This window comes from Drosophila eugracilis, unplaced genomic scaffold (genome assembly GCF_018153835.1).
Source record: "Drosophila eugracilis isolate 14026-0451.02 unplaced genomic scaffold, ASM1815383v1 contig_2157, whole genome shotgun sequence".
Classification (NCBI taxonomy): domain Eukaryota; kingdom Metazoa; phylum Arthropoda; class Insecta; order Diptera; family Drosophilidae; genus Drosophila; species Drosophila eugracilis.
In genome coordinates, this window is record NW_024573041.1 from 254,561 (window position 1) to 271,475 (window position 16,915).

At 36.1% G+C, this 16,915-nt stretch overlaps 1 protein-coding gene across 7 annotated transcripts; it reads right to left on the reverse strand.

Moving 5' to 3' along the window:
* Window positions 1–378: 378 nt before the first annotated feature.
* Window positions 379–16,198, reverse strand: LOC108105584 (protein apterous). 7 transcript variants are annotated; one of them, XM_017212225.2, is made up of 9 exons: window positions 15,349–15,515; window positions 15,256–15,290; window positions 13,266–13,480; window positions 12,993–13,209; window positions 10,675–10,814; window positions 1,953–2,126; window positions 1,643–1,899; window positions 1,251–1,486; window positions 379–1,187 (listed from the first exon to the last, which is right to left on the reverse strand). In XM_017212225.2, the coding sequence occupies exons 2-9, from the start codon at window positions 15,256–15,258 to the stop codon at window positions 1,014–1,016; spliced, it is 1,416 nt and encodes a 471-aa protein (XP_017067714.1). In that variant the 5' UTR covers window positions 15,259–15,290; window positions 15,349–15,515; the 3' UTR covers window positions 379–1,013. The 7 variants fall into 7 exon arrangements, with proteins under 7 accessions (XP_017067714.1, XP_017067717.1, XP_017067713.1 ...); XM_017212228.2 differs by lacking the exon at window positions 15,256–15,290 and having other exon boundaries at window positions 1,251–1,447; window positions 13,266–13,477; window positions 15,349–16,198; XM_017212224.2 differs by lacking the exon at window positions 15,256–15,290 and having other exon boundaries at window positions 13,266–13,477; window positions 15,349–16,198.
* Between the last annotated feature and the right edge of the window lie 717 nt (window positions 16,199–16,915).

The following is a 16,915-nucleotide window of genomic DNA, read 5'->3' on the forward strand; positions in this document are numbered from 1 at the left end:
AATATTTACGGCAAGTGAAGAGGAATCTTCCTCTCTAAATTACCGGTGACATACTTTTCAACTAACACATACATATGTATAAGCATTCTCCTTTACCAGTAACGGGTATACAAATTTGTAAAATTTTGTCGTGGAATTAATAAATGGGTTTCTTACTCAGAATCAGTTATATTTTTGGATTCGTTATATTGTGGTAAATAGAGAAATTGAAATATTTAAAATAAAAAAAATATAAATTGTATGGATTGATTGTTTCAATGTTTTTATTTGGCTTCTATTGTTAGACTTATTATTAATCTATTTGTAAGTACAAATCTCTCTGTATGTTCAGTGCTGAAATTATCATACTTTTATTTTTATAGATCTAAAATCGGTCTGTCAGGGTAGGAGTAACTATTTTATTTACGTATAATATATATTACATAGACGGTTCTCTAAACTTAATTCATCTCTAACTATTATGTTGTGAAATAAATATTTAGCATATTTATCTATGTATGTAAAGATGTAAGTTGATGCTTATAAATTTATACATACATATATATATACCCACTACATGTACATACATACATATTTAATAATGTGAGCTCTGAAAATAATACCGATATATTAACAATATTCGCGTGACCACATATCTATACATATATGCTACAAGATTGAAGTTCATATTTACAAAAGAACCGAAGATCTTGAAAAAAATTATATGGGAGGCAATAACCAGCCGACTGGCAATGGCCAAGAAGCAACTATAAAAATATATATGTAATTTATACATACATCAACAGCCCTCCAATTTTATTTGTAACCATCGACTTGAGATGCTCAGAAGATCCCGGAGCCGGATTTCGTTTCGGATGCGGATGCAATGCACGTACTTTGACTTAGGCAAGCGTTGTGGCTATTTAAATACATATGTACGTATATACGTATATATGTATGTACGGTATGATGTGGAAGTTGTATGCAAGGCTATTTTCGTTTGCTACTCTGTTTTTGAGTTTTCTAAGCATCCGTTAGTCAAGGTTAAGTGGTGGCGAGCTGTTTGGGCCGGGTAATAAAAACGACGTAGGACTGTGTACGGAGATACTGTCTAGGTCCAAGGCGCCATCCCCCTTTTCCATAATTCCGCTGCCATCCTGCTTCAGCATCATCCGGCGCCATTTGGCCCTAGCATTTTGAAACCAAACCTAGAGAAAAGGTAAGGTGGGGTTGCCCTCAAATGTTTTATCAAAATAGCGGCCAATTCTCACCTGTAGAACTCTCTTTGGTAAACCCGTTTTCTGCGACAACTGCTTTAGGTCCTTGGCGTCAGGGTTGTGATTGATGGCGAAGTAAGACTTCATGGTACGTAGTTGGTGATGCTTAAAAGAGGTGCGCATTCTTTTGGTTCGCGACGATGAGCTTAAGTGGGATCCCCGACCGAAATCGACGTACTCAGTGTTTAGATCTGCAATCGACCCAAAGTGCATTGTAGTTTTAACGGTTTCTACGGTGATTTCAAGAGATAGTCACATACATAAAAGTTTTTCTCTTACTGCTCAAATGGCGCCAGCTTTTACCTATGTAGCTATAAAGAGCTTGACATGTTGGCAGTTTTAATGCTGGCAAACTAATCGCAAAAAGCTGAAATATTTCAACATACCTATGTTTGCAGTGAACGCCTCTATGTCCTTGACCTTGCGCTTGCGCGGCCGTCCTTTTTGGCGGGCCGTCTGCGGCAGTCCGGTAATGGTGTGAGACGTGGGCACAAATATGCCCGTAGGAACAATGCTCCGACTAGGGTCTGAGTGGGGGCTCGAGGAGTCGTTTTGTGGCGAACCAAACTGGGCGCTGTATGGGTAAGTGGCGCCCATGGTAGAAGAGGCGCCGTCTACCTCCCTTGCTTTGCTGTAGTGCGTCCTGGAGATGCTTTTAAGTATTGGCAAATCCTTTACGGGTTAGATGGGGCTTACCTGCAGTAAATGAGCGAGTCGATAATACCGTACTGATCTCCCTGTTTCAGTGGCGTGTGGCAGACGGTGCAACAAAAGCAGTTTACGTGAAAGACAAGATTCCGAGAGCGCATCACGAGCTCGTTGGAACTAATCGAGGCCAGACAACGGGTGCAACGTCGAATACCGAAAAAACTGTGTGATAATAAAATGATAATAATATTGTTTTTAATGTTAAGCTAACAGAAGATTATTGCATAAACAGAGAATTTTATAGTAAAAGGCCGGAACCAAAGTCATTAAAAATTTTAGTGACTGTCAGCCGCCTCAATTGGTTTTGATCAATAAATCAGATCCGTACAAGAAACATCGAAGAGCACAAGCACCTACTCATCACCATTTAATAGACATCGCTTGAAGACGGCGGTCTGTACATTCGTTTCGGTTGTGATATATATATATATATATATAAATATATATATATATATATATATATATATATGTACAGTATGTCAGTAAAGTACTCATTGCGAGGTATGTACTTCATGACTAATTCCCCTTTTTTCTTAATAAAGGAGTAAAAAGAGGTTAATTTAAGTCGTTTTTTTCAGTTCCAATAAATTTCAGTACATTCCTTCGGAATTATTCGACCAATCCTCAAGTAATAGCTTTTTGAGATTATTTTTCCACGAAATCGCATCATCCCGGAATTTGAGCTTAGGGTGGGACCCATAAATTTTCGATGGGGTTGTCGTCTAGGCTTTGCGGGTGCGTTTGGATTAGTTTTGATTTGGAAAACAGCTACATTTTGGCTCTCCAAGTCGTATGTTTTGGGCCATTGTCTTGGTAAAAAACGAAATTGTCGCTTTCTAGGTCCAATTTAGCAGCACTGGAGTTTAGAGTTTTCTTCAGTATATTCAAATGTGTATGTATCAGCATTCATTTATCATTGTAATAACCCAAATTTCGCACTCCTCCACCTGACTACAACCCCAAACTACGACGGTACCGCCGCCATGTCTAAATGCTGGATTTATATTATTTATATTCAGTTCTTCAAAGGGCTTACGCTGCACTTTTCCGCTTCCAACGGACTCGAAAATGTTCAATTTCCATTCGTCACTAAATATTAATTGTTCCCAGTAATCGAAATTCCGGTCCTAGTAGGTATTAGCAAAAGAAAGCCGCCTTGATATGTTACGGTTGAAATCAATAGTACCTTTCTTGTACTTCTAATGTGTAAACTATGATGTTTGATGCCTGTGCGGACGGTTTTTGAGGAAACACTGGTTTCCAAAGATTTGGAGATGACCGTGTTAATTTTTAAAGTCGGTAAGTGGGGGGTTTCCCCATTTTATTTAAAAATTTTCCTGTCTTCTCTTATGGTTAAACGATTTTGGACGGCAAAACTGAAGAAGATTTTTCGATGAATTTCTATTTTCTTTTTATTTTACTCTATATATTATATTTTTTATAGTTTAAGGACTTCTCTCGAAAATTTCACTATTAACAGAATTTAACAGTTTTTCCCGAGTTTTTCCGTGTATTAATTAATTTTCCCTTGCGATTCGTTTAATTCTGTTTTCTTTTGGCATTTTGTACCAGATACAAGAATGACCGCACAAGTTTTTGGGATTCCCAAAATTAAGTCTCTAATAGTAAACAAACCAAATTCTGATAACAACAACTCAACAGAGCAAAAAAAATCTAAAAAAAAACTGTGGTGCAACGAAAACTTTTTTGAGCAGAAAAATTGAGTTAGTTTTACGTTTCTGTCTATAACTTTCTTTAGAGAGCATAATATTATATAATATATTAATAGACAAAATAGGCATCTTTCAAGATGTATACCGATTTTACCCATTTTTAAATTGAAAACCATTTAAAAACAGCAATTTTCTCTCAGTCACCCTCGCGACGAATACTTTATTGGTTAAGTGTATACATACATATATGTACATATGTTTTCACATTTGCCGTTTACAGATGAAGTTAAAAAAACATACAGTGTATCCAAGCTTATTTCGTGCAAGAAAAAATCGAATTTTTAATTTGATACTGCTACTAAACCAGCAGAGATATCAAAAAAATTTAAACGCAGTAATGTTAAGAATGTCGCATATTATTAAAATAATAACAAAAGTTTTTACTAATTTAAAAAACAAAATAATTTTTCATACAAAAACTAAAAAATAGGGCAACTCCGACGCACAAGCTTATTTCGTGCAAGCACTTTAACGGTTAATAACTCTAAACTAGGACTTTTTAATCCATTTTTTTTCTTAATACTAGTAAAAATATATTAACAAAAGCATATTTATAAGTTTTCGAGGCTGGGGGCACCCAAAAATTACGGATTAACGAGGATTTTCAAACTATGGTGCCACGAATAATAGTCAATAGTTTGTTGAGCAAAGCGAATTAGTCCTTAAACATTTTAAGGATGGGAAACCCCAGGAAATGGTTACCTCAAGCTCTAGTACATATTTATATGGGTGAATTCCCGGAAAATGATTTTTTGGCCAAGCAGCTGTAGGAGTTAGGCCAACATAAAATGCGCAAGACATGCGATTCCTTTGGCATTATTCAAAATACACTTATGTAACAGACTTTTCTCATTCATGTATGTACATTCATGTATATAGTACATTATATACATATATATAGAATAATAATAGAAGGAAATAGAAAATAAACCAAATTTAATTTAATACTAATTTATTCTTGCAAAAGGCATTTTAATTTCTTCTTATTTTGGTTCCCATTTTGTGTTCCCTATTCAGTTTCGATTTTGGATTTCGGTTTTCATTTTGTTGAAAATCATTTGAAATGTGACATTAAATTTTTTGTCACATCCCGATTTCACACATATTGTAAAACCTTGAGGTGGCGCGGCTGCGGGTCTCTGCCGATCTTTCACTCAGATTCCATCTCAAAAATCCCCACCAGATATGTTCTCAAACGACTGCAAGGCTATGTACCTTGTTGTGTTACGATCCGTTAGTCCCATAAATAATATTAAGCATTTATACGGAGGATGGCGACGCGTCCGGAGCTACCCTCTCATAAAACTGTCTCAAGCCGCATTTTCTGCGAAGTTTACTTCAATGCGAACCACTTGCACTGCTCTGACACGCCCTTTCTCTGTACAGCGAGGAAGAGAAGGAAAGAAAAATGAATTATGATTATTGCCATGCAAAAGGGCAGCCGAAATGTCACGGTGACAACGCCTGATATATGATTGTTTTCGGGCTCTTGAAATCTGATACTTTTACACACGTTTTGAACGCTCTTATCCTTATTGCTTCTCGAAGTCCCACTTCTAGTGGATCCCTAGATAATGAAGAGGCCCCTCACACCAAACTTGACAAACCAAGCAAAAAAAAAAGCTGTAACTGAAATATCAATTATTTGAACCTGAATTTATTTATTTAATCTTATTTTTTTTTAAAAAAATCATATAATTACAAGAAATACCTTTCACTGGTAACTTTCATTTAAAATAACATATTAAGAAATGGAGTACAAGTGTCCTTGCAATATGTATTTATTTTGAAAGGCAAAAACTGCATTTAATTTGAGACTATCTATGCCCGTTACTCGTAGAGTAAAAGGGTATATTAGATTCGTTGAAAAGTATGTAACTCGTAGAAGGAAGCGTTTCAATAGTAGTATAGTATAAATAGATAGTATCAATAGCGAAGTCGATTAAGCCATGTCCATCTGTCCGTCCGTCCGTCTGTCTGTCTGACTGACCCGTATGAACGCTGAGATCTCAGGAATTATAAGAGACACAGAGTTGAGATAGACAGATTTTTTCCCTACGTAGCGCAAGGTTGCCCCACTCTAACGCCAACAAATCATGGATAACTAAAATCTTTAAAATCTCAGGAACTATTAAAGTTAAAAAGTTGGGACTAAGTATGTATATGTACCATTTGGTAGGTACCATTATCCAGCCACACCCACTGGTACGCCCACCAAGCTCGAAAGACGGTATTTGCATTTTGTAGAAAAGCTGACATCTCGGTAACTATAAGTTATAGAAAGCTCGGATTAAGCATGTATTTTTTGACGATGCCCCAAATGCGAATTGTTTTTTTCCTATCTAGGCACGCACACAAAAGTCAGCAAGTCAGCAAGAAAGTTGTGCTTAAGAATAAGAATTTTATAGATACCACTGCAAATCCACACAAGTTTTCATCCGGCCACGCCTACTCTAAAGCCCAAAAATCGCGTAAGTCTGTGGCGTCCATAATAAGATAGTGAATGTCTTCGTTTGACTTTTTATAACATATTTTTGTCTATATCAATCGACTTACCAAAGATTTTTCAAATCGGAACATTTTTTCGCTATTTATGAAGAAATGTGGATAGTGACGTTACTATCAGTTACTTAACATGCTTTCTCTGACAATATGTGGCGCTTTGTAAATTTCCAAATGAATATTTTCCAAATGAATATTTTAAAATTGTGTAAAACCCTATCCGACTACATTTACATCTATACATTTTTCCTTCTTTGGTTCCTGAAGTCTTCGTGAACATACGGACAGATATACAATTGGACATTATGCTAATTCTTCTTTTAATAATAACAGTAATTTTGTTCTTAATTTAAACCTTAAAATCACTTGCACCAAATTGAGTCTGAACTGAAATGGTTGTTTTAATCAATGGTTGGATATCCGTGACATCGAATATGGCTGGCTGAGCTCTTTATGTGAGGCAAGTCAGCGCCTCTATGCAGACGACCGTATAAACTGATGTGCGGCCTAGCTGCACGATGCTATAGTACCAGGTTCATGTAGAAACAGCGGCAAGGGAGACAAAGCGGCATGTTGTAACGTGAGAGTATTTGTAACACATTGAGGGATTGGACGATTATGTTTCGAGAGCCACCCGCTGGCATGTGCTCTTCCTATTACACATTTCTAAGTTCACCAGGACAAAGAAAGGCGGATTTCTCAGACGCTACGCAGCCACCGACAGCAGCAAGCCGCTGTCATTGACCGTGAGAGCGCTTCCTTCACATAGTCATAATCCTCCCTTCCAACTACAGCTATAATGATGTCCCATGGAGATAATTCGATTCTAAGCCGTCACCAACAGGCATCAACATATACTATAAATATTAGAAAGACACCCGTTACTTTTAGGGTAAAGTATATTTATATATTCTTGATCAGGATGCCTAACCGACTTTCGGTTTGTCTGAGAACATACGCGCTGCTCGTAAGAACTCGGAAACTATATGAAGTGTCTTTGATTTGCCAATCCCTACTATCAGATCAATATATTATTTCTGTTCTTAGAGATGCAGAAATGCTACATGCACTTGATTAATGTGATCTTTCTTATGGTCTTACAATGACATTCGTAAAAATATGGAGTGTTTGTTTTAGTAGAAAATATTATTTCCCCCTTCATTTTTAGTTTAATATGTTTCTTTTAGCTAGGACTACAACTGCAAGTTCTTAACAATTTTTTACATGTTTAATGTATTGTAAATTTTTTTTTGAATTGCCATTTGGCTTTGAACTTGGACATTTGAAAAAGTCTACATATTAGCACTCGTTTTCTACAAAAGCAAACCAAGAAAAATTAAAAATAAGGAGGATATACTACTTGCACTTCATTCTTAGTTTGTGCCTGATAGAATTTATCTTCTACCCATCCTTCGTCATTTCGGAGCTGGATCTCGCAGACCAATTATTTCTTAAGTTGGGCATTACACATTTTAATTATTATACAGCCACAAAGTCACGGAAAGTCCAGGTGGCAACAAAAAGCAAAAGTAGTCAGACCGGTGACCAGTGAAGAAATTCTGAGGGGGGCTCAGAAGACTTACAGTGGTCTTCTTTAAAGCAAGCACGAGAATACTAAACATGTATATACCATCCATCGGTTATAAATATAATAATATCTTTTAAGTTTTATAATGTGTGAAAGTTGATCATTCTTTTTTAAGAACTTATTTAGCTTGGAATTTAATTTTTCCCGGATTTTATATATTATATATTTTTTGTGTCTAAAGGTTGGCCAACTGACCATTTCTGCTTTCTGGATTTGTGTTTTTTTATTTGTAGAGATGTGCCAACAAGTACCCATAAAATATAAATTAAACTCTTTTCTTAGTATTTTTCGGCCGTGAGAGTGTATGCCCTGGGACCATAGTTCTTGCGGTCACATCATAAAATCTAATTTATTCTTAGCTGATGGCACTAAATTTCCATGCTTAAACTGGAACATAAGTCTTGAGTCAATAAGGCGGTGACTAGAACATAAAAAGCCAACGTGAAATTAAATCGTGCATTTGTTTTAGTTTTTGCTGACTTTAAATTGTACGTTGATCTTACGGGGATCTTACACTAAATTTATTTACTGAATTTTTTATAATATTCTCATTCTTCTTTGTTTTCGAGTATTTTATTGCATAACATATATATATATTCATGATCTCTATCAATAGCGATTAAGCCATGTCCGTCTGTCGGTCCGTCCGTGTGAACGCTGAGATACCAGGAACCTTAAGAGATACAGAGTTGAGATTAAGCAGATAGAGGTCTGCTTAAGGTCCCTTCGCACCGCAAGTTTATTTCAGCATCCTGCCATGCCCACTCTAACGCCCACGAATCACGAAAAAATAAAATCCCTGAAACTAGGGAACTATTAGAGCTAGAAAGTTTAAATTCAGTATGTATAATCTTGAGATGTCAGCGTATTTTATCCGGCCACACCCACTAAAAACGAAAGACTGTTTCCGTAAAAAGAAAGTTCGTATTAATCATGTAGGTTTTTATGATAACCCCAATGCGAATTTTTTTTTCCCATCTATCCACGCCCACCCTTACGCCCACAAATCACGAAAAACTAAAATCGCTGAAATCTCAGGAACTATTAAAGCTAAAAAGTAAGTACGTGTATGAAATTAAGTATGTATAATCTTGATATGCCAGCGGATCTTATGGTTGTTCCATTATCCGGCCACTCCCACTCTTACGCCCACCAAGCTAGCTTTTTGTAGAAAAGCTGATATCTCGGTAACTAGAAGTTATAGAAAGTTCGGATTCAGCATGTAGATTCTTATGCTGCCCCAAATGCGAATTATTTTTTCCCATCTAGCCACCTCCACCCTAACGACCACAAAACCTGGCAAAAATACAAAAATCTTGGGGACATTAAAAGCTAAGAAGTTTTGCTTAAGAATACGTATTTAAGAGATGCCACTGCAACTCGACACGCCCACAAACCGCGGAAAGCTGTGGCGTCCATAACCTTATAATGGATGTCTTCGTATTACCTTGTAACCTTTTTTTTTCAATATCAATTTCGCTATTTATGAAGAAATATAGGTTATAAGTCCTCACTTGGACAGTGACGACATCATCAGTTAGTAAACATGCTTTTTTGACAAAAGGTGGCGCTTTGTCCATTTCCACTAGGAAAATGAATATTTTAAAAATGTTTAAAACAGTAACGGGTATTTTATAGTCGCGGCACTCGACTATAGCGTGTCTTCTTGTTTTTTTTTAAATAAGTTTTAACCATTTTATTTGAGTTTTAAGTTGGAAAAATAAAAAATCAAATATTATAGTTTTCTCTTGTAATGAATAGAACACATAATCTTTTCTATAATATACTTGTTAAATATATAACTGTTCATATTAGTTTTTGTGTTAAATTAAAGAAAAACACACACATTTTCACTTAAAAAATGCCTACCTCTTGAAAACACCAAAGGGTTACTTTATTGGATAGATTTCTTCTGCGCCCATTAGATATATTTGGAAGTGAACACGGCCTTTTTTGATTGCGTTTGGATGTAGTATTAATATTTGACAACTGTGGGGATTGTTATCTGATTAACAATGCCCGACTCCATCAAAGATCACCGGCCGAATTGAAACATAACTCCGAAATAGATTACGTACAGCATGATCAGACCAAGACAATCTGAGCGATTGTCAGCAAAGTGCAGAGGTCGAGATTCTGAAATCTTTAGATCAGATATTACAACCGAGCAGATAATGTGACCTAAAATCCAATCGACTGCTTAGCTAACCCAACAGCGGGACATTTAAAAAATAGACTGGTGGTATGTAATACCAGTAACGAAAGTTCCTTGTGTCGAAATGTTTTTGAGACCGTTAACAATGAGAAGCATAACACCATTCAATATGGTGTAGAATTAATGTCAAATGCAGAATTTTGATCAGTGCTGAAATTTGTCTGTAAGGTTTTGCGCCGCTTATTCTAAAAGCTTGTGTTATTTCATCGGATAAATTTGTATGCCTTTCTCCAGCAATTGCTGTGCTAAAAATTCGAAGGGAAACGCATCTCAATTGTCAATGCAAGTAGAACCAGAAGTGTTAGTCATCGCCCCTAATAAAACATCGTGCAATATGGAGGCGTAAGCAGGTAAACGGGAGTTCTTCGGTTGGCGATGGAACGCAAGCAGCAGAACACACGCGAGGCCACCTAGCCGCCGGTTGGGCGGACGACGGTCATACGTTGGACCGGTAATATCTTCGTTGCGGTCTACTTCCACTTGCAAATTCACAATCGCGCTTGCAACCTTCACTTAGAGATGTATGTATAACAATGGCGGGCTTAATATCTTAAAGCATGCGCAAAAACTGCTTTCGCATGCTTGGAAATCATTTTCCACTCCCGGCTTTATCTGATTCATTACGCCCACTCCTCCCTTGATTCTCTTCCCAGACTCTCTGGAGTGACTTACCTATAATAATCATTTTTGCAATAAATGTTGCCGTCACGTGAGTAGCATGTGGATTCCCGTTCCAGCGGCTGCCGACAGGCGTAGCATTGTAAGCAGCTGGCGTGCCAATGTTTTTCCACTGCGGAGAGGTAGAATCGGTCCTAAGTGAACACAGAAAATATTTTATAATATACACGTCATATTATTTTTGTAGTAAAAATTGTATATTTTTAGGGCTTGGAGAGTGTTTATATCAATTTATAACAGTTTTTTTTACCGAACAAAAAGAAACGCTATAGTGTACTGCCGAGACTGTCTGATACCGTTATGCTAATATAAAATATTGTTATGACACTGGAAAATGAATCCGTTTTCAATACTCGGTTTCTATTTAAAAAATGCTTATGAACTGACGGTGATGCCACTGCCCTTTTAAGCATCATAACATCATATTCTGAATAAATTATGAAATATTTCTTGACTCAAGAAATGTTTATTAAATAAATAGGTATTGAGAAACATGAGTATAAAGAAATCAAAACGTCGCCATAACATTAAGGTTGACATATTTTCGTCAAATACATTATACGTTATTATACGTTTCGAGTATCGGATATTCAAATGCGGAAATATACGCAATAATAGAATTATAATTATTTTGCATAAGTAAAAAAATATAGACTAATAGAAAAAAATTATATTGCGAATACCGAAAAAGGGCAACAATTCGATAATTAATTGTTTGAATTAAGCATGCAAGATCTAGGAATTTCTGCCCATCCCATGCTTGAATTAAGCATGTAATTCTAGGATCTCCTACCCATCCCACGTTTGATGCAGTAAATTTTTGTAAATAATTATCGATAAACATGAAATTTTGAAGGTTCTGATACTATACATTTTATAGTTCAAAGTATACATTTTTGATCAGATCAACAGTCAAGTATATTTGGCTATATCCGTCTGTCCGCCCGTCTGTCATGCAGACTCTTGAGATGCTTACGCAGTTCTTGTTTATTTCAACATTCGCCACGCCTACTCTAAGGCCCACAAATCACGAAAAACTAAAATCGCTGAGATCTCAAAAACTATTAGAACTACAAATTTGGGATTACATATACATATATATAATCTTTAAAAGTCAGCTTACGATACCATTTTCGTATTGTCCACGTCCACTCTTAAGTCTGACAACAGAGAAAAACGGTAGCCGCATTTTCCAAGAACGCTGAGATATCAGTAAATATAAGTAATGGAAAGTTGGGACTAAGCATGTAGAATCCTAGAGATGCCTAGGCAGCTTAGTTTAATTTACGAAACACTGCACATTCTTACGAACTCTTAAATCTCAAAAACTAAAAGAGCTAGAATGATAGGATAAAGCTAACATATTTCAGAAATGCCACCGGATCTCTGGGTGGTTTTATTGTCCGGCCACACCCACCAAGAATTATATTAAGGGTTATGTTGTCCTGTCTATAACTTTCGTTTACCAAACATTTTCGAAATCTGAATATTTTTTTTGTGTCATCGTTAGTTTATAAATAAGTTTCTATGGGAATAAGTATAGCTGGTATAGTTGTGCAACGTCATCAATATCTGCCAACAAACTTTTTATTTTAATATATACACTCGTATATTGAAGGTACCGCCTATTTATAATAACACACTTTATTTATTATATTTCTAATGCTTATATTTCATTTATAAAAAAAAATGGATTTTCCTATCTTATTTTTTTTTACCAGTCAAAAAAGAATCGGCTGATAGGGAACCGATTTATGGTCGCCATTGTAAGCGAAAAGTTCTCATTCTTAAACATTATCCTAATATCACATATCACGCCATAGTCGAGTTTTGCGAATATGAGCGACCCGTTACTGTGTTAAGAATTTTTTTTTAAATATTCCGCTTATTGCCAGAAGCATTTAAAACCGATTTATTAAAAAATATTCCGGATTTTAAAAATATTTGGTTCACCGATAGATATTAACAAAAAATATATATATAATCAAACCAAAATAATGCGAATATGAGAGATCCGTTACTGTGTTAAGACTTTTTTAATTTGCCACTTACTGCCAGAAGAAATTAAAGCCGATTTATAGTGGATGAAACAACCACTTGCTTAACCGAAACTTTCTGTCGCTCATAGATAGGCGAAAAAAATAATAATAATAATATAAAAGTCGGAATCGATCCCTTCTCATTTCTACATTTTTATCAATAAATACATTATACTTATACTCTTATCAATGAATACATTACATATAACTATACTAACGTACAAAAATAAATTGTTTTTTAGTATTATCTATGTTTTTTGGGGAAAGACTTACCTGAATTTTCTGTCCACATCCCGAGCAGTCGTCGTGACTTCGCGGTACTTTGATATCACTTGTGGATTCGGGACTGCTGGCCGGTCCAAAGGGTTCCGTTTTAAAAGATATCGCTGAAGTCGTCTCGTCGCTTACTTCTGTGCAATCTGTGCGACTACGGCTGATTGAGAATTTGGCAGTGGAGTCCTCAAAAATAGAGCGATCGGCAGCTTCATAGCTAGATCATTACACATATTATATAGGGGGTATTATAGAGTCAATTATTTTGTATACCTTTGAAATGACTCGATGCCGAAAACACTACTGCCAAACGACTTTGTACTATGATCACAAATTTCTGGACACGATGCTGAAGAGCATACGCGGAATAGTGGGTGCTTGTTTTTTGCACCTGCAGCACTGACACTTTGAGTGCGCCCTTGATGTGCTACAGGTGGTGTTGGACTTTTCTCCCTTGCGCCGGGCCCAAGAAACCTTGCGCTCTGCTGCTACATTAAAAAAATCATAATTATGAAAGTTAATTAAAAAGGATGTCTGGAAAAGACCTATGCTGTGCTTTGCGCAGTTCTTTTTAAATCTTAAACGATGTGATTATTTATGAAGAATTCTTCTTTTATTGGGGAAAGAAGTGTGTAGTAGTAGTACAAGACATACAAGCGACATAGTTTCTTCCTGGCGAATGCACCCCATATCTACGCATTTTGAAAGCTTGTAAGTAATAAAAACTTGTTCAACATATCTTTGTCATAAAGTGATCGCGACTCAATAATCCGGACGTCCGACTAATCATCGATAATCTTTGTTATATCTATTTTTATTTCCTTATCCATTTTATAATATAAAAATTATGCATTTTATCTGTACAACATTAACTTCGCCTTTTTATTTAATACAATGCTTTCAAGTTGTTTGCGATCTGAATATACTTTGTTTCCTTTGGGGAAATAGCATCAAAACGACTTGATTTTTTTAGTTTGATTTAAAGGAAACCTCAGAAAAGCTTTTTCTATATTACATTTTATTCGTTGATCTACTGGTTTCAGGACAGCTTCTAGCTCCTATTGAAGCTCGTATTATATCTGAGGAGGATACTTTCAAGGCGACGAAAAATAAATGGTTATCACAAAAAAATAAGTATTTTTTGAGAAAAATTAATACAGACAAGAACAGAAATGAACAGAAAAGGATAGAAAGAATATTGAGAATGAATTTTTAAATAGGCTGCGGCTTACATTTTTGCTCTTGTAAACTTTTTCTAAAATACTAATACCAATCATTTATTGACATCATAAGTTAACATTAGTAAAAAAAGTTCCGGCAATACAAAAAAAACATATATATTATAAATTAAAATAAAAACTAAAATCATAGCAGCCTGCACCGACCACGTCCACAGAAAAACTAAAATATATGCCTTGGTCGGAAACGCTTCCCTTTAGATGTTATATACTTTTCAACAAACACAAAAATTGAAGTGATAATAAACAGATTATTAAAGAAACTTGCAATCTACATTCTTAACCCAACTTTTTAGCTGTTATAGTAGCTCTAGTATAGCGCTTTAAACCTAATTTAAAAGGAGAAGAAACGTTATAGTAGAATGCACGACTATGAGAAATCCGTTTCTGTTTTATCGGCTTTTGCTCCTTATGAATAATATATGTAACATAATATGCAGCGATTACTTGTACGTCTAATATACTTTTCAACGAATGAATAATAGTTATGTAGATTATCTTATTACTTTTTAATGATTTCTTTATGTGTATTAAAAAAAGTGGTGTACTTAGGGACGAAATTTCTTTAGAAGGATAAACAGAGTCAAATATATTTAAATTATTTCTACTAATTCACTATGCATACAGCCAGCATAGGCAGATGAATTTCCACAATATTCAAGTGACGAAAATATAAACCCACAACTCTATCAATAAATCTACAAGTTTTCCGGTATAACACCTATTAAGAAAGTTCGTGAAAACTGAAAGAAATATTTTAATGACCTTAATGTTTTGATATCAGACTTGTGGGTTACCTTAAAAAGTCTGAAACTGTTATTAATTTGGTATTTTGTCTGTTTAAGTAGCGTCTTTATTTAGTTTATCATATATTTATTAGACTCCTAGCGCTTCTTGTTGAGAATAAAAGATCATATTATTAAAATATATACATATTTTTTATGTATTAAAATTATTATTTTATTATTTTATTATGTATTAAAATATTTTCAAAATGCTAAAAAATTCCAAAATAAAATTTCTACCATCTGGTTATTAAAGAAGGCGTGGTTCTTATGAGCTGTGAGGGGATCGAGATCGAGATTAATTGGAAAACGTAGTCAAGCCGTGAAACTTACCCAATGCATCACAGGGCGCTCCTCGGTGCAGACGCCCATGTGCGTCTTTTGAAATGACACTAGGTCTATTTCCAAGGATGGTGTCCGTCGAGCGTGGTATGTTTGCCGTTTTAAGGACTTGCCCTGTGTTAGTTAGGCGCCTCCTTGAAATGGCTGGGACTCTACGTTGATACTACGTTGATATGTTAAAAGACACTTGACGCACTTGGCGCATTTCTGTTTATGATTGGCGATATTATTTCAGTGTATAACTTTTCCGTATTAAAAGGTTGGTATCATTGATACGCCTTTTCTTAATATTACGCTTACTTATTTATCTTAGCAACAAGCTAATTTAAGGAACTTAGTGTAACTCACGAGCACAAACTCACTAACAAATTTGATTCAGGTTATGTAGGATGTCTAAGTCCAACCCTAACCGCACATGCAATACAACAAGGGTCAGCGAAAAGAAAAAATATTTAGTTTAGTCATTACTACACGGCGACAGAAATGAAAATCAAATCCAAATTGTCTGGGAGTGGTCAACCTTTATCGCGGTCTGTCTATGGGAGCCGACGATGATTGGTATGGATAAAGCATTAGAGGCCAATGCCATTTTTCTACATCCACTACGTTGTATTATGTAGCTAGGCGATCCGCGATTCAATATATTGTTTGGAGATTGATTAACATCGACAACTGACGCTACATAGAATTTCAAATCAAACACATAACACGTTCCACGACAATTATTTTAACTTTGTTCTTTCGCCCGCGTAGGCCGTCGAAATAGAGACCGACTCCCATTCGTTGCCCGATTACAGTCCGCAACTGATTTTCTCAGAGGCACAACTACAACCAGTCGGCGCAGCTGAGAAACTGGGAATGCTCAAAAGCATTGCTTGGCCCAGAAGCAGAAAAATTAACAGTCGTGTGTTTGTATGCTTACTCCGGTCCCGTTGGAGTAAGTGAGTGCGAAAGTGTGGAATCGTGAGCGTATTGTTTGTCTGCTTGCACACACGCTGGCTGGGCAACTTTATTACAATGGCAAATGGCGGCGCTCTTAGCGTCAGTAGGTCACTCTCGCTCTATCCTACAGGTAGAGGCCAGAGAGGGCGTGGTTTTCTGTCGCCGCTCTCGCTCTCTCTAAGACGACACCCTTACACAAACATGCAGAGGCAGCTAAGATGAACAGGAGCTAAGAGGCTGAAGCCCTTTGAATGAATACTCTGACTGGAATCTGGATTGGGCTCCGGGCCAGGAATTTTAACTCCAAAAGTCGCATTCAGACCTAGAAAAGTCTTCGCTCGTCGCTGCTGTTTCTGAAATATTATTCGTTATACTGTTGCTGTTGCTCCCACTATTGTTGTTAAAGGCAAAATGATCTACGAGGACCTATTTATTTGCAATATTTGTGCGCATTTGCCTATTTTACATTTATAACTTCAATCTTTGGCAGAACGAATTTGTCTTGTTTCTTCTATTGTTGCTGTAGGAGAGCTTTTGTAAAAACATGGGGGTGTAGGCACATGTTGAGCGTTTGTCCCCCTTTATAATCATCAAATAATTTAGAATCTAGTAAGTT